General features: G+C 48.4%; 1 protein-coding gene across 1 annotated transcript in view; it reads left to right on the top strand.

Annotated features, from left to right (window-relative positions):
- The window catches only part of LOC146808919 (ly6/PLAUR domain-containing protein 3-like), a 112,806-nt gene extending 93,080 nt beyond the window's left edge, over positions 1-19,726 (top strand). The window contains exon 5 of the mRNA XM_085615724.1: positions 17,879-19,726. Coding sequence (XP_085471850.1) covers positions 17,879-18,102 — 224 coding nt within the window. The 3' untranslated portion in view covers positions 18,103-19,726. The remainder of the gene's footprint in view (positions 1-17,878) is intronic.
- Positions 19,727-23,693: the final 3,967 nt, after the last annotated feature.

Below are 23,693 nucleotides of genomic sequence, written 5' to 3'. Positions count from 1 at the left end.
AAACTGTCGGCTGTCATGTTGTTCAGCTTATCTTTGGCCCATACGAACTTACAGTGGACTCTGTTAGATGTTACTTGCCAGCCGTCTCTGCCTTTTTATGTTTTCCGGACCAGCCATCTCTGTTCAAATCACCTGTTGTGGTGCATCTTGTTAAGTTTTGCAACACATTTCTTAATGTCTACCACTTTGAGCCAATGCAAAGTTGTTCATTAGGCCTTCTGACTGTGAACATGGTCTTTCTGGTAGCAATAACATCAGCATGTGTTAAGAACTCGTGCGGCATTCCTGCTGAAGGTAGTGATATCTTTTCATGTCAGACAAGCTATCACTCTTCCTACCCTCTTTGCTCTGCCTCATTCCTTGAAAGAAGAGGAGAGACTTCACCTCTTGGACCCAGAGAGAGTGCAGACCTTTTACATCATTCATGCCAAGGAATATCAGGTGAAAGATAATCTGTTTGTGTGGTTCTCTGGAACAACGCGGTGCAGAAGTGGACAGTCTAAAGATGGATAGTCTCTGCATTATGTATTAAAATCTGCTATCCATTGGCTAAGAAGCACCTTCCACAAGGACTGAGGGCTCTCCCCCTCCTGAACTAACGCTGCCACCACTGCGTAGGCACATGAAATACCTGTCCTGGATATCTGTCAGACTACTACGTGAACATTAGTGCACACGTTTACAAAGCACTGTTGCCTCACACAGTCAAGTACTTTGGGAAGGGAATTTTACCATTATGTTCTACACTTTTTAATCTGAGCCATTCCACAGACCCACTACTGTGGGGCCCTTGGTATTTATTCACAAACTAAGGAATCTGCAATTAGAAGTATCCATCAAAAGAACAAGTTACTTACCTTCGGTAAAACTCTCTGGTGTATACGCCATCCAATCACCTTCCTCGGACCTCCCTGTTCTGTCGAATGCTTTCCATTTCCATCTGAAATTGGCCCAACATAGTAATTTGTACACTGGTCCTTCTAATCTGCTGATGAGCTCTGTTTCTAAGGACATGAACAAGCTTCTTAAGGAAACTAACAGTGCACATGGGTGGTACTTACACGTAGCTCTGCGGCCAAAAATCAAACGGCACTCTCCACTCTCCTCCACACTGATTCTCCTGATTTTTTATTTCTTACAGAAACCTGGTTCTCCTCTGATTCTCTTCCTGATCTTTTGGCCATCCTACCTGACACCTATTATGCCCTCCGAGCAGACCGCCCGGACGGCAAGGCTGGCAGGGGTGTGGCTATGATAATTCGCTCTTCTCTGAAATTCCAACTTCTTGCTCACCCCCCCATACCCAATGTGGACTACTTGGTGGCCCAGTTCCCTCAATCTTCCCTCACCCCTCACTGTCGTCCTTCTGTACCACCCCCCCCAAGCTATGCCGCTTTTTGTGTCCATCCTGCAGGATCTCCTGGCCACCCTGGTGGTTAACAACTCATCGTTGCTACTACTTGGTGATTTTAACTTCTGGCCAGGTGACCCCAGGGACGACTCATCATCTAAAGACTTCACTGCCACACTTCAGTGTCTTAATTTCTCTTCTCATGTTGTGGCCCCCACTCATATCCAGGGTCATATCCTGGATCAAATTTGGTCTTCACGCTGTAATATATCATCTACCTCTATTTTGCCCTGCGTCTGGTCGGATCACTCCATGATCTCCTTCTCTATCCATCTGGGCCCTGCCGAGAAAGCTCCTCTTCCTAAAACCATCTTGGCTCGTAGTTGGAACCAGACTGATCTTAATGCTCTCTCATCCTCTCTGGCCTCATCTGCCCCTGACTTGACTGACCTGTCGTTGGAAAATCAGGCTGATGCCATTAACATCTGGCTCTCTTCTTCTTGCGATCAGGCTGCCCCGCTTAATAAGGTTAAATCCGTCCGACCCTATGACGCCCGTAAATGGTTTACTAGTGACTTAAAAGCCCTTAAACTAGTTCTGAGACGCTCGGAACGTCAGTGGAGACGGAACTACTGCCCCACTCTCTGGCTTAAATATAAAACCCTCCTGAACGATTACAAAAGAGCCATTCTAGCGGCTAAGACCAAATATTTCACTGAGAGAGTGGCCTTCTCCACCAATAAATCTCGCGAAATATTTTCATTAGTCCATAACCTTGCCACTTCTTATCGCACCTGCACATCCCTTGTTCCATCCCAATTTTTATGTTCCTCACTCAATCATTATTTCATTGACAAGATCTTCAACATTAAGGCTAACATCCCTTCTGTATCCCAACCTGAACTCTCTGCTTCTCCTCCTCTACCTTCCTCTTCTCTGAACCATTTCCAACCTATTTCTTCTCAGCTCTTTTTGGACCTGCTTGCTAAGATTAAGTCTGGCTCTCCTGCGGACTGTGCTCCCGCACGGATCCTCAGAGCACTCTATACTAGCTGCCCCGTCCCCCCTCTTGCCCTTCTTAATGCTTCCCTCACTTTGGGCTCTGTCCCTTCTTCATTCAAATCTGCTATTGTTCTCCCAATTCTCAAAAAACCTAGTCTTGATCCCTCTCTTTTATCCAATTTTAGGCCTATTTCTTTGCTCCCCTATCTCGGGAAGATCCTTGAAAGCCATGTCACATCTTGCTTGTCCACCTATCTCGAGGAGAATCATCTTCTGGCCTCCCATCAGGCGGGTTTCCGCCCAGGCCACTCCACTGAGGGAGTGGTGCTTGCGGTCATGGATGAACTCAAGGGGAAAGCAGACATCAATCTCCCCCAAGCTCTGGTCCTCCTCGATCTGTCCGCTGCATTTGACACGGTCGATCATGCCATTCTTCTCGATCGTGTCAGCGCAGCGGGCATTCAGGGCACTGCCCTTTCTTGGATCGTGTCCTTCCTCCAAGACAGGACGCAAGCGGTTCACCTCTCCGGTTTTTCCGCTTCCCCTCGGCTGGTTACCTGTGGGGTTCCGCAGGGCTCTTCCCTTTCCCCTCTTCTTTTTAATCTCTACATCCGCCCCCTTGTCTCCTCTCTTCTCGAGCTGGGGGTCTCTGTGTATAACTACGCTGATGACCTCCAACTCGTCTTTGACCTTTCGTCCCCTCTTGTTTCCCTCCCCAAGTTTTGCTCCACTTTAGTCTTCATCTCTCAGTGGATGAGCTTCAATCATTTGAAGCTCAATCCGGACAAAACGGAGCTTGTCCTCACCGGTGGTCCCTCCAATCCTTGGTCCCCTGCTCACTGGCCCCTCTCCTTTGGTCCCCCCCGGTACCGGTTTCTTCTGTCCGGACCTTGGGCATCAAGGTCAGCCATGACCTGTCCATGCATTCACAAATCAGCTCTGTTGTTTGTTCGTGTTTTCTTTCTCTTCGTTTAATCCGTAAGATCTCCCGGTTTTTTTCTGTTGATGCCCTTAAAACCATAGTCATCGCTCTTATCATCTCTCGCCTTGACTATGGGAATGGCCTGTATGTTGGCATCCCCCCCTATGAAACCCGCCGTCTCCAGGCCATTCAAAATCAGGCGGCTCGACTTATCCTCCGCCTACCCAAATCTTCTCACATTACATCTGCTCTTAAGTCTCTTCATTGGCTCCCTGTGCATCTCAGATCTTTCTTCAAACTCGCCTGACTGGCCTTTCGGGCTCATCATCGCTCCGCCCCACACTTAATCAATTCTCTTATCACCTCCCACGTCCCCAGTCGAACTCTCCGTTCCTCATCACTTTCTCTGCTTCACGTCCCCCGCTTTCGTAAATCACGCACTGGGGGCACCCGTTTCTCGGTTCTGGCCCCTCGGTTTTGGAACAGCCTTCCCCTTTCTATTCGCTCCATCCCCATCTACACTCACTTCCGTAAGGCCCTCAAAACTTTCCTGTTTTCTCAGGCGTTTCCCAGCTAGTCCTCTTGGGTTTTTCTGTGAGCTTGGATGAGTCCTCAGCGCCAGGAAGCCGCTTGGCCGCAGTGCGCTTAATTAAATTCCCTTTTCATTTCATTTCATTTCTCCATTCATCAAATCCAGAGTGGGAGAAAGTCAGTGCAGAGTTGCACAGTGACACCTAGCGGTGAGCTCAAGGCTTGCTTTCCAAGTTTCCGGATCCAGTCTGGTACCTTGGGATATTCTCAAAGTGACAATCTGTTTATCAACCAGAAAAGGTGTTACAAAAGGTGAGTAACTTGTTCTTAAAAAGTGCAATTTTTGCCCTCATTGAAGTCTATTTATGCTATTGACAAATAACAAGTGTTTTATTTTCATCCAACTCACTGGTATTAATTTTATCAACCACAAAAAGATGAAAGGCTCAGTGGGCCCACTAACATTTTAATGTCTGACCATGGGGTCAAACACAAACCCCTGGAGTGGATGCATTTGCCCACTGAGCCACTAGACCTTTATATTGAGCCACTAGACCAGAATAGTCCCTCTTTAGGGTTGCGCCTGTGAGCGCATTCACAAGCACATGCTTCTTGCTTGCGAGACACTATTCTTTACAAAAATTTGCTTGGAGCCCACCCATAGCTTACCATTTGTTGGCTTAAGTATCCCTCTTTTTTGCAGCCTCCTTAATTGGCTACTGCTGGCCAAACACCACTTATGAACCTTTCTATGGTGCACAGACCAAGCACAGATTGATTCAAGTTAATCAGTGCCCTTCTGCTGCTCTGGACGTGATTGAGATACTATTTCTTCCCCCCTCCCACTATCCTTGCCTGCTTAAAAACCTGAAAAGTTGAAGGCCATCTGGTATGGTTTCTCAATGTAGTGCAAACTAAACTTTGTTTTGCTGTTGTGCTGGGTACAGAAAATATATTTGTGTCAATTTTTGTTGGTGTACATTTTTTTTATGTCACTATATAAGCAAACTTATTGTGAAGAGTAATACCAAATATAACCACAGGATGGCAGCCATTTCCTGCTTTGCATTCTCGCAGCTGTTCAATGTATTGAATCTTTTGTTTCCCTTTCAAGCAAAGTTATCCGCTTTGCACTTTTTATCTTTCAATTTGGGGTCTTCTGGCCGGCAACCTGTTATATCTTGTTAGAAATTGGGTTTCTGGTTGGCAGAGGTTTGGCCCTTGCCCAAGCAGGAACCACAAACCTAGTCAGGTTAAGTCAGATAAACACCATAAATTAACCTGTGCTCACCCTCTGGTAGCTTGGCACCGAGCAAGCAGGTTTAACTTAGGAGGCAATTTGTAAAGTATTTGTGCAATACTTCAAACAGTAACACAGTGAAAAGCCCACGAAATGAAATAGATTATGATTTTATCAATAAATCAATACCAAAATAACAAAAATCCAATAAGTAGAAGTTGAGATAAGAGTTTTTAAAGAATAAATGTTAAAATGGCGCTTAAAAGCAATAAGCGCCAATGGTGTTATCTAGTAACGCTGAACCGGTGTAAAGTCAAGAGTTCAGGCCGACCGTGGTGAAGTGCATGCCGGAGGCAGGAGCCATGCAAGGCCTGCTGAACAAATGACCTTGATCCTGGCTGCAACAGAGAAATGCGGGGTGCAGCCAGGCCATGCATCCGTGTTCATCTCGCAGTCGAGGTGATACTTCGGTTTTCTTAACACAACGATTGCACTACCCTTGTTCCAAAGACAAGCGCTGGGTCCAAGATGTATTAGTTCCAAAGCCAATGCATACAGGTTTCTCCACAAAGATTAAGGGATGCATCGACTGTCTCTCGCTGCAGCAGCGCTAAAACAGTAGTCCACATGTGTCGGTTCAGAGGGTGATGCTCTGGTTCCAATTGTGATGCTCCGGTTCTGTTCCCAGAGCAGCGACGATGCTTTGGTTCTGCTTCACGCAGGAGAAAATGTATTGGTTTCTCTGGAATAAGCACCTGGATTCACTTCCATTGGTTCAGGCACAGGATCAGGGGATACAACTTTGATATCCCTGAGTCTTAGAACAGGAGACAAGGCAGCATGCTGTTGGAGATCAATCTGGATTCAAGTCAGTTAGTCCAGTTCTTCTTCAGCAGGTCAGAGGGTATCAGGGAGTAGGGCACCATAGCAGAGAATAAGTTATTCCAGAGCAACAGTCCAACAACGTGGCAGTCCTTGTAGCAACACAGCTGTCCTTCTTCCTGGCAGAGTTCTTCAAAGGTCCAGAAGTCTGAATTGGTAAGGTCAGAGATCCAATACTTATACCCAGTTGTGCCTTTGAAGTGGGGATGACTTCAAAGAAGAGTCTTTGAAGTGCCCAGAGGCTCTTTCTTCCTTCCCTAGCTCCAGGCTCTCTACAGGGGGATATGCAGCCCTTTGTGTGGGGGCAGGACACAGCCTATTCAGGTGTAAGTGTCAGCTCTTCCCCCACATCCTACCCAGAATAACCAGACGTGGGTCCCTTGCTCACTGTGCAACTGGATTCAAGCTAGCCTGGCTGAAGAAGGGTGACATACCCTAAAACCGCTCCCAGGATGCTTGTTTCCGGTCCAGGGAGGACCTGGCCTGGCAGTTCAGTCTGGACTGTTCCCATGAGGCACAGGGTCAAGACTAATTTGCATATGGCTGGGTCCAAACTGGGGTGGCGTAGTGGGCAAAAGAACGGTGGATTTAACCCAGATCTTTTGACTGGGGGAAAATGTTTGCATTGTCAGCATTCCGTCCATCATTTGTTTGCTGTAACACTTTTCACCCTAAGTGGGATGGGTATGCCCAGACGTGGGTCCCTTGCTCACTGTACCACTGAATTCAACCTAGCCTGGCTGAAGAAGGGTGACATACCCTGAAACTGGTCCCAGGATGCTTGTTTCCGGTCCAGGGAGGACCTGGCCTGGCAGTTCGGTCTGGACTGTTCCCATGAGGCACAGGGTCATGACTGATTTGCATATGGCTGGGTCCAAACTGGGGTGGCGTAGTGGGCAAAAGAATGGTGGATTTAACCCAGATCTTTTGACTGGGGGAAAATGTTTGCATTGTCAGCATTCCGTCCATCATTTGTTTGCTGTAACAATTTTCGCCCTAAGTGGGATGGGTATGCCTAGACGTGAGTCCCTTGCTCACTGTGCCACTGGATTCAAGCTAGCCTGGCTGAAGAAGGGTGATATGCCCTGAAACCGCTCCCAGGATGCTTGTTTCCGGTCCAGGGAGGACCTGGCCTGGCAGTTCAGTCTGGACTGTTCCCATGAGGCACAGGGTCAAGCCTGATTTGCATATGGCTGGGTCCAAACTGGGGTGGGGTAGTGGGCAAAAGAACTGTGGATTTAACCCAGATCTTTTGACTGGGGGAGAATGTTTTCATTGCCAGCATTCCGTTCATCATTTGTTTGCTGTAACACTTTTCGCCCTAAGTGGGATGGGTATACACAGATGTGAGTCCCTTGTTCACTGTGCAACTGGATTCGAGCTAGCCTGGCTGAAGGGTGACATACCCTGAAACCGCTCCCAGGATGCTTGTTTCCGGTCCAGGGAGGACCTGGCCTGACAGTTCCGTCTGGACTGTTCCCATGAGGCACAGGGTCAAGACTAATTTGCATATGGCTGGGTCCAAACTGGGGTGGCGTAGTGGGCAAAAGAACGGTGGATTTAACCCAGATCTTTTGACTGGGGGAAAATGTTTGCATTGTCAGCATTCCGTCCATCATTTGTTTGCTGTAACACTTTTCGCCCTAAGTGGAATGGGCATGTCTAGACGTGGGTCCCTTGCTCACTGTGCCACTGGATTCAAGCTAGCCTGGCTGAAGAAGGGTGACATACCCTGAAACCGGTCCCAGGATGCTTGTTTCCGGTTCAGGGAGGATCTGGCCTGGCAGTTCGGTCTGGACTGCTCCCATGAGGCACAGGGTCAAGACTGATTTGCATATGGCTGGGTCCAAACTGGGGTGGCGTAGTGGGCAAAAGAACCGTGGATTTAACCCAGATCTTTTGACTGGGGGAGAATGTTTGCATTGTCAGCATTCCATCCATCATTTGATTGCTGTAACACGTTTCGCCCTAAGTGGGATGGGTATGCCCAGACGTGGGTTCCTCGCTCACTGTGCCACTGGATTCAAGCTAGCCTGGCTGAAGAAGGGTGACATACCCTGAAACCGGTCCCAGGATGCTTGTTTCCAGTCCAGGGAGGACCTGGCATGGTAGTTCGGTCTGGACTGTTCCCATGAGGCACAGAGTCAAGACTGATTTGCATATGGCTGGGTCCAAACTGAGGTGGCGTAGTGGGCAAAAGAACGGTTGATTTAACCCTGATCTTTTGACTGGGGGAGAATGTTTGCATTGTCAGCAATCCGTCCATCATTTGTTTGCTGTAACACTTTTTGCCCTAAGTGAGATGGGAATACCCAGACGTGAGTCCCTTGCTCACTGTGCCACTGGATTCAAGCTAGCCTGGCTGAAGAAGGGTGATATACCCTGAAACCACTCCCAGGATGCTTGTTTCCGGTCCAGGGAGGACCTGGCCTGGCAGTTCAGTCTGGACTGTTCCCATGAGGCACAGGGTCAAGACTAATTTGCATATGGCTGGGTCCAAACTGGGGTGGCGTAGTGGGCAAAAGAACGGTGGATTTAATCCAGATCTTTTGACTGGGGGAAAATGTTTGCATTGTCAGCATTCCGTCCATCATTTGTTTGCTGTAACACTTTTCGCCCTAAGTGGGATGGATATGCCCAGATGTGGGTCCCTTGCTCACTGTGCCACTGGATTCAAGCTAGCCTGGCTGAAGAAGGGTGACATACCCTGAAACCGGTCCCAGGATGCTTGTTTCCGGTCCAGGGAGGACCTGGCCTGGCAGTTCGGTCTGGACTGTTCCCATGAGGCACAGGGTCAAGACTGATTTGCGTATGGCTGGGTCCAAACTGGGGTGGCGTAGTGGGCAAAAGAATGGTAGATTTCACCCAGATCTTTTGACTGGGGGAGAATGTTTGCATTGCCAGCATTCCGTCCATCATTTGTTTGCTGTAACACTTTTCGCCTTTAGTGGGATGGGTATGTCAAGACGTGGGTCCCTTGCTCACTGTGCCACTGGATTCAAGCTAGCCTGGCTGAAGAAGGGTGACATACCCTGAAACCGGCCCCAAGATGCTTGTTTCCGGTCCAGGGAGGACTTGGCCTGGCAGTTCGGTTTGGACTGTTCCCATGAGGCACAGGGTCAAGAATGATTTGCATATGGCTGGGTCCTAACTGGGGTGGCGTAGTGGGCAAAAGAACGGTGGATTTAACCCAGATCTTTTGACTAGGGGAGAATGTTTGCATTGTCAGCCTTCCGTCCATCATTTGTTTGCTGTAACACGTTTCACCCTAAGTGGGATGGGTATGCCCAGACGTGGGTCCCTTGCTCACTGTGCCACTGGATTCAAGCCAACCTGGCTGAAGAAGGGTGACATACCCTGAAACCGGTCCCAGGATGCTTGTTTCTGGTCCAGGGAGGACCTGGCCTGGCAGTTCGGTCTGGACTGTTCCCATGAGGCTCACGGTCAAGACTGATTTGCATATGGCTGGGTCCAAACTGGGGTGGCGTAGTGGGCAAAAGAATGGTGGATTTAACCCAGATCTTTTGACTGGGGGAAAATGTTTGCATTGTCAGCATTCCGTTCATCATTTGTTTGCTGTAACAATTTTCGCCCTAAGTGGGATGGGTATGCCCAGACGTGAGTCCCTTGCTCACTGTGCCACTGGATTCAAGCTAGCCTGGCTGAAGAAGGGTGATATGCCCTGAAACCGCTCCCAGGATGCTTGTTTCCGTTCCAGGGAGGACCTGGCCTGGCAGTTCAGTCTGGACTGTTCCCATGAGGCACAGGGTCAAGCCTGATTTGCATATGGCTGGGTCCAAACTGTGGTGGGGTAGTGGGCAAAAGAACTGTGGATTTAACCCAGATCTTTTGACTGGGGGAGAATGTTTGCATTGCCAGCATTCCGTTCATCATTTGTTTGCTGTAACACTTTTCGCCCTAAGTGGGATGGGTATACCCAGATGTGAGTCCCTTGTTCACTGTGCAACTGGATTCAAGCTAGCCTGGCTGAAGAAGGGTGACATACCCTGAAACCGCTCCCAGGATGCTTGTTTCCGGTCCAGGGAGGACCTGGCCTGGCAGTTCCGTCTGGACTGTTCCCATGAGGCACAGGGTCAAGACTAATTTGCATATGGCTGGGTCCAAACTGGGGTGGCGTAGTGGGCAAAAGAACGGTGGATTTAACCCAGATCTTTTGACTGGGGGAAAATGTTTGCATTGTCAGCATTGCGTCCATCATTTGTTTGCTGTAACACTTTTCGCCCTAAGTGGAATGGGTATGTCCAGACGTGGGTCCCTTGCTCACTGTGCCACTGGATTCAAGCTAGCCTGGCTGAAGAAGGGTGACATACCCTGAAACCGGTCCCAGGATGCTTGTTTCCGGTTCAGGGAGGATCTGGCCTGGCAGTTCGGTCTGGACTGCTCCCATGAGGCACAGGGTCAAGACTGATTTGCATATGGCTGGGTCCAAACTGGGGTGGCGTAGTGGGCAAAAGAACCGTGGATTTAACCCAGATCTTTTGACTGGGGGAGAATGTTTGCATTGTCAGCATTCCATCCATCATGTGATTGCTGTAACACGTTTCGCCCTAAGTGGGATGGGTATGCCCAGACGTGGGTTCCTCGCTCACTGTGCCACTGGATTCAAGCTAGCCTGGCTGAAGAAGGGTGACATACCCTGAAACCGGTCCCAGGATGCTTGTTTCCGGTCCAGGGAGGACCTGGCCTGGTAGTTCGGTCTGGACTGTTCCCATGAGGCACAGAGTCAAGACTGATTTGCATATGGCTGGGTCCAAACTGAGGTGGCGTAGTGGGCAAAAGAACGGTTGATTTAACCCTGATCTTTTGACTGGGGGAGAATGTTAGCATTGTCAGCATTCCGTCCATCATTTGTTTGCTGTAACACTTTTTGCCCTAAGTGAGATTGGACTACCCAGACGTGAGTCCCTTGCTCACTGTGCCACTGGATTCAAGCTAGCCTGGCTGAAGAAGGGTGATATACCCTGAAACCGCTCCCAGGATGCTTGTTTCCGGTCCAGGGAGGACCTGGCCTGGCAGTTCAGTCTGGACTGTTCCCATGAGGCACAGGGTCAAGACTAATTTGCATATGGCTGGGTCCAAACTGGGGTGGCGTAGTGGGCAAAAGAACGGTGGATTTAATCCAGATCTTTTGACTGGGGGAAAATGTTTGCATTGTCAGCATTCCGTCCATCATTTGTTTGCTGTAACACTTTTCGCCCTAAGTGGGATGGATATGCCCAGATGTGGGTCCCGTGCTCACTGTGCCACTGGATTCAAGCTAGCCTGGCTGAAGAAGGGTGACATACCCTGAAACCGGTCCCAGGATGCTTGTTTCCGGTCCAGGGAGGACCTGGTCTGGCAGTTCGGTCTGGACTGTTCCCATGAGGCACAGGGTCAAGACTGATTTGCGTATGGCTGGGTCCAAACTGGGGTGGCGTAGTGGGCAAAAGAATGGTAGATTTCACCCAGATCTTTTGACTGGGGGAGAATGTTTGCATTGCCAGCATTCCGTCCATCATTTGTTTGCTGTAACACTTTTCGCCTTTAGTGGGATGGGTATGTCAAGACGTGGGTCCCTTGCTCACTGTGCGACTGGATTCAAGCTAGCCTGGATGAAGAAGGGTGACACCCTGAAACCGGCCCCAAGATGCTTGTTTCCGGTCCAGGGAGGACCTGGCCTGGCAGTTCGGTCTGGACTGTTCCCATGAGGCACAGGGTCAAGACTGATTTGCATATGGCTGGGTCCTAACTGGGGTGGCGTAGTGGGCAAAAGAATGGTGGATTTAACCCAGATCTTTTGACTAGGGGAGAATGTTTGCATTGTCAGCCTTCCGTCCATCATTTGTTTGCTGTAACACGTTTCGCCCTAAGTGGGATGGGTATGCCCAGACGTGGGTCCCTTGCTCACTGTGCCACTGGATTCAAGCCAACCTGGCTGAAGAAGGGTGACATACCCTGAAACCGGTCCCAGGATGCTTGTTTCTGGTCCAGGGAGGACCTGGCCTGGCAGTTCGGTCTGGACTGTTCTCATGAGGCTCACGGTCAAGACTGATTTGCATATGGCTGGGTCCAAACTGAGGTTGCGTAGTTGGCAAAAGAACGGTGGATTTAACCCAGATCTTTTGACTGGGGGAGAATGTTTGCATTGTCAGAATTCCGTCCATCATTTGTTTGCTGTAACACTTTTCGCCCTAAGTGGGATGGGTATGCCCAGATGTGGGTCCCTTGCTCACTGTGCCACTGGATTCAAGCTAGCCTGGCTGAAGAAGGGTGACATACCCTGAAACCGGTCCCAGGATGCTTGTTTCCGGTCCAGGGAGGACATGGCCTGGCTGTTCAGTCTGGACTGTTCCCATGAGGCACAGGGGCAAGACTGATTTGCATATGGCTGAGTCCAAACTGGGGTGGGGTAGTGGGCAAAAGAACTGTGGATTTAACCCAGATCTTTTGACTGGGGGAGAATGTTTGCATTGTCAGCATTCCATTCATCATTTGTTTGCTGTAACACTTTTCGCCCTAAGTGGGATGGGTATACCCAGATGTGAGTCCCTTGCTCACTGTGCAACTGGATTCAATCTAGCCTGGCTGAAGAAGGGTGACATACCCTGAAACCGCTCCCAGGAGGCTTGTTTCCGGTCCAGGGAGGACCTGGCCTGGCAGTTCAGTCTGGACTGTTCCCATGAGGCACAGGGTCAAGACTAATTTGCATATGGCTGGGTCCAAACTGGGGTGGCATAGTTGGCAAAAGAACGGTGGATTTAATTCAGATCTTTTGACTGGGGGAAAATGTTTGCATTGTCAGCATTCCATCCATCATTTGCTTGCTGTAACACTTTTCGCCCTAAGTGGGATGGGTATGCCCAGATGTGGGTCCCTTGCTCACTGTGCCACTGGATTCAAGCTAGCCTGGCTGAAGAAGGGTGACATACCCTGAAACCGGTCCCAGGATGCTTGTTTCCGGTCCAGGGAGGACCTGGCCTGGCAGTTCGGTCTGGACTGTTCCCATGAGGCACAGGGTCAAGCCTGATTTGCATATGGCTGGGTCCAAACTGTGGTGGCGTAGTGGGCAAAAGAATGGTGGATTTAACCCAGATCTTTTGACTAGGGGAGAATGTTTGCATTGTCAGCCTTCCGTCCATCATTTGTTTGCTGTAACACGTTTCGCCCTAAGTGGGATGGGTATGCCCAGACGTGGGTCCCTTGCTCACTGTGCCACTGGATTCAACGCAACCTGGCTGAAGAAGGGTGACATACCCTGAAACCGGTCCCAGGATGCTTGTTTCTGGTCCAGGGAGGACCTGGCCTGGCAGTTCGGTCTGGACTGTTCTCATGAGGCTCACGGTCAAGACTGATTTGCATACGGCTGGGTCCAAACTGAGGTTGCGTAGTTGGCAAAAGAACGGTGGATTTAACCCAGATCTTTTGACTGGGGGAGAATGTTTGCATTGTCAGAATTCCGTCCATCATTTGTTTGCTGTAACACTTTTCGCCCTAAGTGGGATGGGTATGCCCAGATGTGGGTCCCTTGCTCACTGTGCCACTGGATTCAAGCTAGCCTGGCTGAAGAAGGGTGACATACCCTGAAACCGGTCCCAGGATGCTTGTTTCCGGTCCAGGGAGGACATGGCCTGGCTGTTCAGTCTGGACTGTTCCCATGAGGCACAGGGTCAAGACTGATTTGCATATGGCTGAGTCCAAACTGGGGTGGGGTAGTGGGCAAAAGAACTGTGGATTTAACCCAGATCTTTTGACTGGGGGAGAATGTTTGCATTGTCAGCATTCCATTCATCATTTGTTTGCTGTAACACTTTTCGCCCTAAGTGGGATGGGTATACCCAGATGTGAGTCCCTTGCTCACTGTGCAACTGGATTCAATCTAGCCTGGCTGAAGAAGGGTGACATACCCTGAAACCGCTCCCAGGATGCTTGTTTCCGGTCCAGGGAGGACCTGGCCTGGTAGTTCAGTCTGGACTGTTCCCATGAGGCACAGGGTCAAGACTAATTTGCATATGGCTGGGTCCAAACTGGGGTGGCGTAGTTGGCAAAAGAACGGTGGATTTAATTCAGATCTTTTGACTGGGGGAAAATATTTGCATTGTCAGCATTCCATCCATCATTTGCTTGCTGTAACACTTTTCGCCCTAAGTGGGATGGGTATGCCCAGATGTGGGTCCCTTGCTCACTGTGCCACTGGATTCAAGCTAGCCTGGCTGAAGAAGGGTGACATACCCTGAAACCGCTCCCAGAATGCTTGTTTCCGGTCCAGGGAGGACCTGGCCTGGCAGTTCGGTCTGGACTGTTCCCATGAGGCACAGGGTCAAGACTGATTTGCGTATGGCTGGGTCCAAACTGGGGTGGCGTAGTGGGCAAAAGAATGGTAGATTTCACCCAGATCTTTTGACTGGGGGAGAATGTTTGCATTGCCAGCATTCCGTCCATCATTTGTTTGCTGTAACAATTTTTGCCTTTAGTCGGATGGGTATGCCCAGACGTGGGTCCCTTGCTCACTGTGCCACTGGATTCAAGCTAGCCTGGCTGAAGAAGGATGACATACCCTGAAACCGGCCCCAAGATGCTTGTTTCCGGTCCAGGGAGGACCTGGCCTGGCAGTTCGGTCTGGACTGTTCCCATGAGGCACAGGGTCAAGACTGATTTGCATATGGCTGGGTCCAAACTGGGGTGGCGTAGTGGGCAAAAGAACGGTGGATTTAACCCAGATCTTTTGACCAGGGGAGAGTGTTTGCATTGTCAGCCTTCCGTCCATCATTTATTTGCTGTAACACGTTTCGCCCTAAGTGGGATGGGTATGCCCAGACGTGGGTCCCTTGCTCACTGTGCCACTGGATTCAAGCCAACCTGGCTGAAGAAGGGTGACATACCCTGAAACCGGTCCCAGGATGCTTGTTTCTGGTCCAGGGAGGACCTGGCCTGGCAGTTCGGTCTGGACTGTTCCCATGAGGCTCACGGTCAAGGCTGATTTGCATATGGCTGGGTCCAAACTGGGGTTGCATAGTTGGCAAAAGAACGGTGGATTTAACCCAGATCTTTTGACTGGGGGAGAATGTTTGCATTGTCAGAATTCCGTCCATCATTTGTTTGCTGTAACACTTTTCGCCCTAAGTGGGATGGGTATGCCCAGACGTGGGTCCCTTGCTCACTGTGCCACTGGATTCAAGCTAGCCTGGCTGAAGAAGGGTGATATACCCTGAAACTAGGTCCCAGGATGCTTGTTTCCGGTCCAGATAGGACGTGGCCTGGCAGCTCAGTCTGGACTGTTCCCATGAGGCACAGGGTCAAGACTGATTTGCATATGGCTGGGTCCAAACTGGGGTGGCGTAGTGGGCAAAAGAATGGTGGATTTAACCCAGATGTTTTGACTGGGGAGAATGTTTGCATTGTCAGCATTCCGTCCATCATTTGTTTGCTGTAACACTTTTCGCCCTAAGTGGGATGGGTATGCCCAGACGTGGGTCCCTTGCTCACTGTGCCACTGGATTCAAGCTAGCCTGGCTGAAGAAGGGTGACATACTCTGAAACCGGTCCCAGGATGCTTGTTTCTGGTCCAGGGAGGACCTGGCCTGGCAGTTGGGTCTGGACTGTTCCCATGAGGCACAGGGTCAAGACTGATTTGCATATGGCTGGGTCCAAACGGGGGTGGCGTAGTGGGCAATAGAACGGTGGATTTAACCCAGATCTTTTGACTGGGGGAGAATGTTTGCATTGTTAGCATTCCATCCATCATTTGTTTGCTGCAACACTTTTCGCCCTAAGTGGGTTGGGTATGTCCAGACGTGGGTCCCTTGCTGACTGTGCCACTGGATTCAAGCTAGCCTGGATGAAGAAGGGTGACATACCCTGAAACCAGTCCCAGGATGCTTGTTTCCGGTCCAGGGAGGACCTGGCCTTGCAGTTCAGTCTGGACTGTTCCCATGAGGCACAGGGTCAAGACTGATTTGCATATGGCTGGGTCCAAACTGGGGTGGCGTAGTGGGCAAAAGAATGATGGATTTAACCGAGATCTTTTGACTTTGGGAGAATGTTTGCATTGTCAACATTCTGTCCATCATTTGTTTGCTGTAACACCCAGAATTACTAATCAGGTTGTAGATGGCCCATCAGTCACACCTAAGCTCTTTTCATGTGTGTCTGTCTATAGGGAATGCACAAAGTCTAGCTGTCACCCACCCCAAATGTGTATTGGAGACAGACTGCTGACACACAGAGCAAAGACCAGAAAAATGCTATCTTTCTAAAAGTGGCGTTTTTAAAATGGTGATAATAAATTCGGCTCAGCTCAATCAGGATTTTCAGCTTAAAAAATTAATAAGCAATTCCCAATGTTAACCTATGAGAGGGGTAGACCTCACAGTGGTGACAAACGAATGTTGGTGTTTTCCACTACCCGGGCATGCAAAACTGAGAAGTACATTTCCTACTTTTTGATTACACAGCACTCTGCCCTATAGGCTAACTAGGGCCTGCCTGCCTTAGTGGTGGCCAATGTGTAATGAAAGGGAAGTTTAAGTCTTGGCAAGGGGTCAGAACTTCCAAGGCAACGTGGCAGTAAATTGCTCACACAGGACCTGCAATGGCAGGCATGAGACATGTTTAATGTGCTACTTTTGGGGTGTGCACAATCAGTGCTGCAGGCCAACTAGTAGCATTTAATTAACAGGCCCCGGGCAGATGGAGTGCACTCTAATATGGCAATGGTGGATACGTGACTCAAACCATGTTTAGGAGAGAAGCACATGCACTTTAGCACTGGTTGGCAGTGATAATGTGCTCAGAGTCCTAAGGCCAACGAAACAAATTCTGCAAAAATGTGACATCTTGGTCTTAGGGTCAGTGAAGTCAGATGCAGTGACAAAAGACACTTACTGAGGGTACGTGCATTTAATTTGTTGTCCACAATTAAGCTAGGAGGAGTCCCATGATAGGCTGTGTACCCCCTATATAGTGCATTGAATCACCCTGACCGGTCAGAGGGGAGAAATATGAGCCTGCAGTGCTGGTATGAATTGGTCTGTGGACCTTTTGTTACGAAGCCATCGTACATTTCTGAAGGCCCAGCTGGACACCGTTGCAGTCTCGCCTGTCGACAGTGTATGAGGGGTATTAAAGGCTGCCCGTTGCTTACTGTTTGTTGCCTTCATTGTCACTCTTCTACGCTGCTTGCTAACTGGCCAGCATGTGTCAACTTCACTTCCTGTTCTTTCAGCTGAAACAAGCACCAAGTACTCGTTGCTTAATCTTAATTGATGTCCTCCTGCTGCTCATTCTTGTTCTTCTTTCCTCGTCGTCCATGATTTTTCTTTTTTCTTCATCCTCGATGTGTTGCTGCTTCGTCTGTCCTCCTTTCTTCGTGTCTGTGTTACTTCTACTATTTTTTCTTCTTCCCTCCTCCTTTGTCTGTGTTGATTCCTCACTCCCAGCTTCCACCCTCTCATTGCCTATGTTGCCCCTGCACCCGCCATAAGGGGAAAAAAGAACTATGATTCTGCCAGTGCTGACTGCATCATATCACTTTTATCTACATTTTAGCGGTGCTGCTCTGCAACATGGCCAAAAGACATTGGCAAAGCCAATAACTCTCTAGCATAGGCAAGATCTATTAGCTTTGCCTATGCTTGTTATACCTTTGTTTTCTCCCTTTCCCCGATCCAAGAATGTACAGCTGGATCCCAGTTTGGCACTTCACAAACAAAGATATAGATGGGTATATAACAAAAGGTATGTGTACTTGAAAAATACAGCCATTGGGAAGTAGTTTGATACTGTTCTCAAGCTTCATTGATCTTGTGGGTACATTTCAAGTGCCAGTAGCTCTCTGGAAAGCTCGCGCTTCCCAGCCCATACCCAAGGGTACTTTATGTAAGAATGTTGGATGTATAATTTTCTGACACAGATCATTATTAAAACTACTTTTCTTTCTGCTCCATTTTTGTAGGTACACAACACAACGTCACCCTATCCTACTTTATAAAGAAATGCTCCAGCACGCTGTGCTCTAACCGGTTCTGGGTGGTCGGCCAGTATGTGGATCGCAACGAAACAGGCTCCTGCTGTCGAGGGAACCTCTGCAATGCAGCCAGGCCAAATGGTGGCCTCCGCGTAGCCACATATGTTGCCCCACTCACAATGGCTGCCCTGTTGGCCATTACCAGTTTATAGAGGACATCTGAGAACACAAGGACCTGAACAGAAAAATTGAAACATTTTTTAAGAAGATAATCCAATTTTAACTAGTAAAACGCGAGCAGTGACCGGTGAAGGAGATTCGGAAAATTGCATGGGAAGGAAAGGAGGTTATCAGGACCCCAAGACTCCTAAACCTAGTAGGACTCTTTCCTTTAAACGTGTGACAGGACCTGCAGGATGAACATAAGAGCACGTTCCTGGATTTCATTGCCAGCGACACACCACACCATGATGAACTTGACAGATTTATCAATGAGCAAGTACCTTTGAAAGGTTCATGCCTAAGGATAAAAGGCTGAGATTAAATTTCAGGGATTCAAATACATTACCTGCAAGCCACAGGCGATACCAGCATTAAGCGTTTAGCTCATTAAATAGTTGTTCAGGCTTAAAAGATCCGCAGATTATTCAATATTTGATATTCTAGAATATTTGAGGCTAATCCTCGTTAAATCATCCATTTAAATATTATAGATTAAGCACTGTGCTTGTCAGATCCTTATAATGTCGTGCAAACCTATGATGTATTGCTGTTTGTTACAGTATTCATGTTACGGTATCTATTGAAAACTGTAGGGAACATAGAGACTAATTTGTTTCAACCGAGTTTTTAGGACTCGCCTGAGCCAGCGCTTTAGCGCTGCTCTGGCCAGAGTTTTAGTAAGCGGGATTTGGAAGTGCAGACTAGTGGCTTTTCAGGCATCCAACTACAGTGCATGTGCACCGAGCGCACGCACCATTTGTCAGCCTGCGTGATAATTTGATGTTCTCAGTGAGCCGCGCGGCCACTGAGAACATCAAAGCGGCCACGAAAGTGATCACCATTTGCCACCCCCTCCCTTATCCCACCTTCCTGCTTGTATGACTCCCACCAGGGGCTTTACATTCACTCAGGGTGTTGGCAGCAGCCTCGGAAATCTCTGTCATTTGTGTTTTTTTACTCGCTGCCTCCTTCAGGGTCTGCGTCCACTCCGGAGTCGCGCTCACCCTCTCGCCACGCGCACATGCCCATCGATAGCTCTCCAACAATAACTCCTCCCAGTAAACTCCAACTCCCACTTGCTTTCCCCAAAGATGGGACATTAATATTTTGCATTTTTTTGTTTTTTTACTCGCTGCCTCCTTCAGGGTCTGCGTCCACTCCGGAGTCGCACTCCCCCTCCCGCCGCACGCACACGCCCATCACGAGCTCTCCAACAATAACTCCTCCCAGTAAACTCCGACTCCCGCTTGCTTTCCCCGAAGATGGGACATTATTATTTTGCATGTATATTTGGGCGAGATCGTGTCAAGTATGAGCTCCTGGGCTGGCGTGATGTTATTGTCAGCACACGTTCACTTGTTTTATTAGTTTTGGGGCACCTCGCTGTTTCTTTGTCTGTGCTTAACAAAGGTTGCAAGCTGAAGGGGGTCTTAAGCTGGTGTGTGTCCACGTTGGAGGTGGAGGCAGTCTGTGCCCCGATCGTGGACTGGTTCTGGTCTCGGGAAGAACTGCACGCATGGGCTCTTACTAGGAGGTCTTTGTATCAGCCCAGCGCTCTTGCTTTCACTGTCTTGTCTCCCCTTCATCCCACTCTGTCTGCTCTTTCCCCTCCCTTCCAATTAGTCACGGGGCTCCAGGTTACGCCTACCTCCCAGCACAGCCTGATGGTCGGAGATGGAAGGCTGTGCTGGTAGTTTATGATGCCCTCGCCATAAAGCTCGATACAGGAATGCAGAGCAAATGGTCTGCCACTGGCTCTCTGTAAACAGTAACAGTAAGAGACTTATGTAGCTGACCCATCAACTAACCGGGCTGCAATTCAGTCTTAAAAATTCTGTGTCTGAGTATCTTTACAGGCTACTTGCACGGCCAGTATATGGTGGTATACAACACCGTGAGTGCTATTGATTGAGTATGTACCCTTTGCCTCTCTGACTTTTTAACAGTAGACGGATATCGTCCTCTGTGGACTGCCTTTCGCACAGAACACTTAACACACACATGTACATTTCCTCCTTTAAATGTGAACCGATACTACAGTGGGCCGTAATTTTATTTCCTGCCATTCCCTGTGATTCTTTAATGTGACATGTGAAGAAGACAAGTTTTTTGCCAGGCAGTGGGTAAGTAGTTTATGACACGAAACTTGACGCCAGGCTGGGAAAGTGAATTAAGGTCCCATATCGAAAAAAGTCTTGTTTTGGATGACATTACCCCCAAGACAGCAAAACAGAGCAATGTCTCCTAAAAATCACAGTGACTAAAAACTAATATGAACGTCGCTCCCCATTCCTAACAGTGTACATGTTGGAAAGCACGCAACTCTCACCAACAGATTCTTTCAAGGTAGGGGAAATTAAGTATTCACCACAAAGCATCGATTGGCAATCATGGTATGTTCTGCAACAGAAAACACACTTGGCAAAACATCATATTAATCCATGGCTATAAGGAGTGGCAGTAGCTGATAGCGTCTTATCCCACGTGCATAGACTGTATTTCCTATAACACATTTGCCCCACTATCACATACTAACATTATAAATAACCTTGTATATATTTATTATTATATTATTATTATAGTTGCTTGTAAAGCGCTACTGACACCCTACGGGTAACCTGGCGCTATGTTAGAGTGTGTGTTGAGAGAACAAGAAGACTATCAGCGTAAAATTAACGGGAAAACTGGGATATGGCCCGGGGATATAGCCACGTTTTAATTCTCTTTCTGAACTGCGTCAGATTGTCTATTTGTCTAATATCCAGTGGCAGTGTATTCCAGAGTCGAGGAGCTGCTATACAGAAGGCACGACCTCCTGACTTAACTTTCCTGGCTCTCCGCACCCTCACAAGATTAGATGAGGAAGAACGAAGCGGCCGACACGGAGTGTACCAGCTAACACTTTCCTGCAGAGATGTAGGCCCCTGTCCGTGTAAGGCCTTGAACAGTAGGCAAAGGGCTTTAAATTGAATTCTCTGGGGAACTGGCAGCCAGTGTAACTCCGAAAGGGCTTGCAGAGCAGAGGAGCGACGTGGTCGTCCCAAGATTATCTTTGCCGCCATATTCTGTATTCTCTGCAACCTCTCGATCAGATACTGTGGTGAATTCAAAAGCAGAGCGTTACAGTAATCTAATCTGCCCAGAATGGTACTTCGGGCTATCAGCACCCTTGCTTCCGATGGAAATAATGGGAATATTTTCCGAAATGCTCTTAGCAAACTGAAACAGCTCCCGACTATCTTGTTAACATGCTTCTCCAGTGTTAGTTTATTATCAAACATTACACCCAAATTACGTACAGCAAGGTTTGGTGTCACTGGTGCACTGTCTGTACTCGGCCAAAAATTAGGTGGTAACGGATGGGGAACTCGTCCTGTAGCGCAATATAAAATCTCAGTTTTCTCACAATTAAATTGGAGTGAGTTCTCCCTAAGCCACGTTGCTATATCCTGCAGGCAAGCATGGAAATCTGTCACAGGAACCGAATGCTCGCCTTCTAAAGACAGGATAAGCTGAGTGTCATCAGCATAGTTAACTAGATTGACACCGTGAGCTCTGATAATTGAAGGTAGGGGGCTCATATATATATTAAAAAGGATGGGGCTTATTGCCGATCCCTGTGGAACCCCTTGTGGTATGTTTGAAAGACTGGAGCGGAAGGGGGGGAGAACAATTGCTTGCTGTCTATCAGAAAGATAGGAGCGAAGCCATTTAAGGGCGGTTCCCCTTACTCCCACCTCCTCTAATCTGGACAGAAGGATCCCATGGTGCACCGTATCGAATGCGGCGGACAGGTCAAGAAGGATCAAAACTGCCGCCTGTCCCCTGTCCGCTCGCATTCGTAGATCGTCCATAACGGTCACCAGGGCTGTCTCCGTACCATGTCCTGGACGGAATCCAAATTGCACTTTATCCAGGACATTGTTACTTTCTAGGAACTGAGAGATAGTTTTACTAACCACTCGTTCCAGAATTTTTGCAGGAAATGGTAGTAAAGAAATTGGTCTGTAGTTTTTCATGCAAGTTGGATCTAGTGTTGACTTCTTTAGCAATGGCGTTACTGATGCCTGCTTCCAGCATGTAGGTACTGAGCCCTCCATCAGGGACTGATTGCAGATTTGACGCAATACTGGGAAAAGCTCCAGAGACAGTTCCTTCCAGATTTTATGTGGTAGGGGATCCAATGGTGATCCCGAGGAAATACTCATGGCCACTTTTTCAAAGTCCCCCGGAGAGATAGCATTAAACTGGTCCAGAGGATGTAATATCCTCCCTTCTGCATGGTTCCATATTCCCAGTTTCTTGGGTGGGTGTCGAGGAGCGAGATCATTAATGATGTTCTTTATTTTCTCCTCAAAAAAGGCGGCCAGTCCATCACACAATGTTTGGCTAGGCACAATATCATTTTTAACACACTCAGGCTTAAGCAGGGAATCTACAATCCTGAAGACCTCCTTCGAGTTATGTTGTGCCTTCAGGATACAGTTGGCAAAGTACTCCGTCTTCGCTAACACAATTTCTTTTCTGTATCCTGCTAGGGCAGTTTTCCAGAGGGCCTTATCCCTCTCGGCATAATCTCTGCGCCATCTCCTTTCTGCTTGTTTACAGCCAAGTTTCAGGGTTCTAAGATTATCTGTGAACCAGGGGGCAGACGGTCTACCCGTTTTTTTGTGAGTCCTTAACGGGGCTACCCGATCTAACTGGGAACTGATATTATTACAGTAAACTGTATAGTTCTCTTCCACTGTCTTATCAATATCATAAGTTTCAGTTGGTGCGAGAACCGGAATGGTCTGTACTCTCTTAAGGAGGCCCTTCCAGTTCCTGCTTTGAAATACCCGATCATTCTTATGGTGTAGTTTATTTAATCCCAAATTATACAACTGGAAAATGATCAGACAATGGTCAGACCAGCATACCGGTAGAACTTCAAGGGGTCCCATCAATTGTTCATTAGCGAACACCAGGTCCAGCATGTGTCCTCCTTTGTGGGTGGATTCCTTCACCCATTGCTGTAGATTAATAAGTTCACAGGAGTGAACAATATTATAGAAGGCTACATCCAGTATCCCATTTGGCCATAGGTTAAAATCTCCTACAACTAACAGCCTTGAGTGACATAGAGCCAGGTTATTCAGGGTTTCAATGAAGCCTCGTTGAAATGTAAGGTCGGCGGCTCCCGGAGGTCTGTAACCTACCAAGCCAGTTAGACGCTGTCCCTTAGGTTCTTTAATAACAAAACCCAGGGTCTCTATTCCTTCCATGTCCTCAATATTAAGAGGTGAGAAATCCCAACTATCCTTAAAAATGATTCCAACCCCTCCACCCCTACTGCCCACACGTGGTTTGTGAAAGGATTTATACCCGGGTGGGCAGGCCCTGGCCAGCTCCAGGTCAGAATCAGTATATGTCCATGTTTCTGTCATGAACAATACATCCAAATCATTACAATCTACCAATAGTTGGATTTCTAGGTGATGCTTAGGTAGCGACCTGACATTGAGCAAGCCACATTTCAAACCATCCTCCTTCACAAAATCGGTCTTCAGCCCTGCCGTTCTCTCTATAGTAATCTTACCCT

The sequence above is a fragment of the Triturus cristatus genome, chromosome 7 (assembly GCF_964204655.1).
Source record: "Triturus cristatus chromosome 7, aTriCri1.1, whole genome shotgun sequence".
NCBI classification, from domain to species: Eukaryota; Metazoa; Chordata; class Amphibia; order Caudata; family Salamandridae; genus Triturus; species Triturus cristatus.
This window is presented reverse-complemented; position numbering and strand designations above follow the sequence as displayed.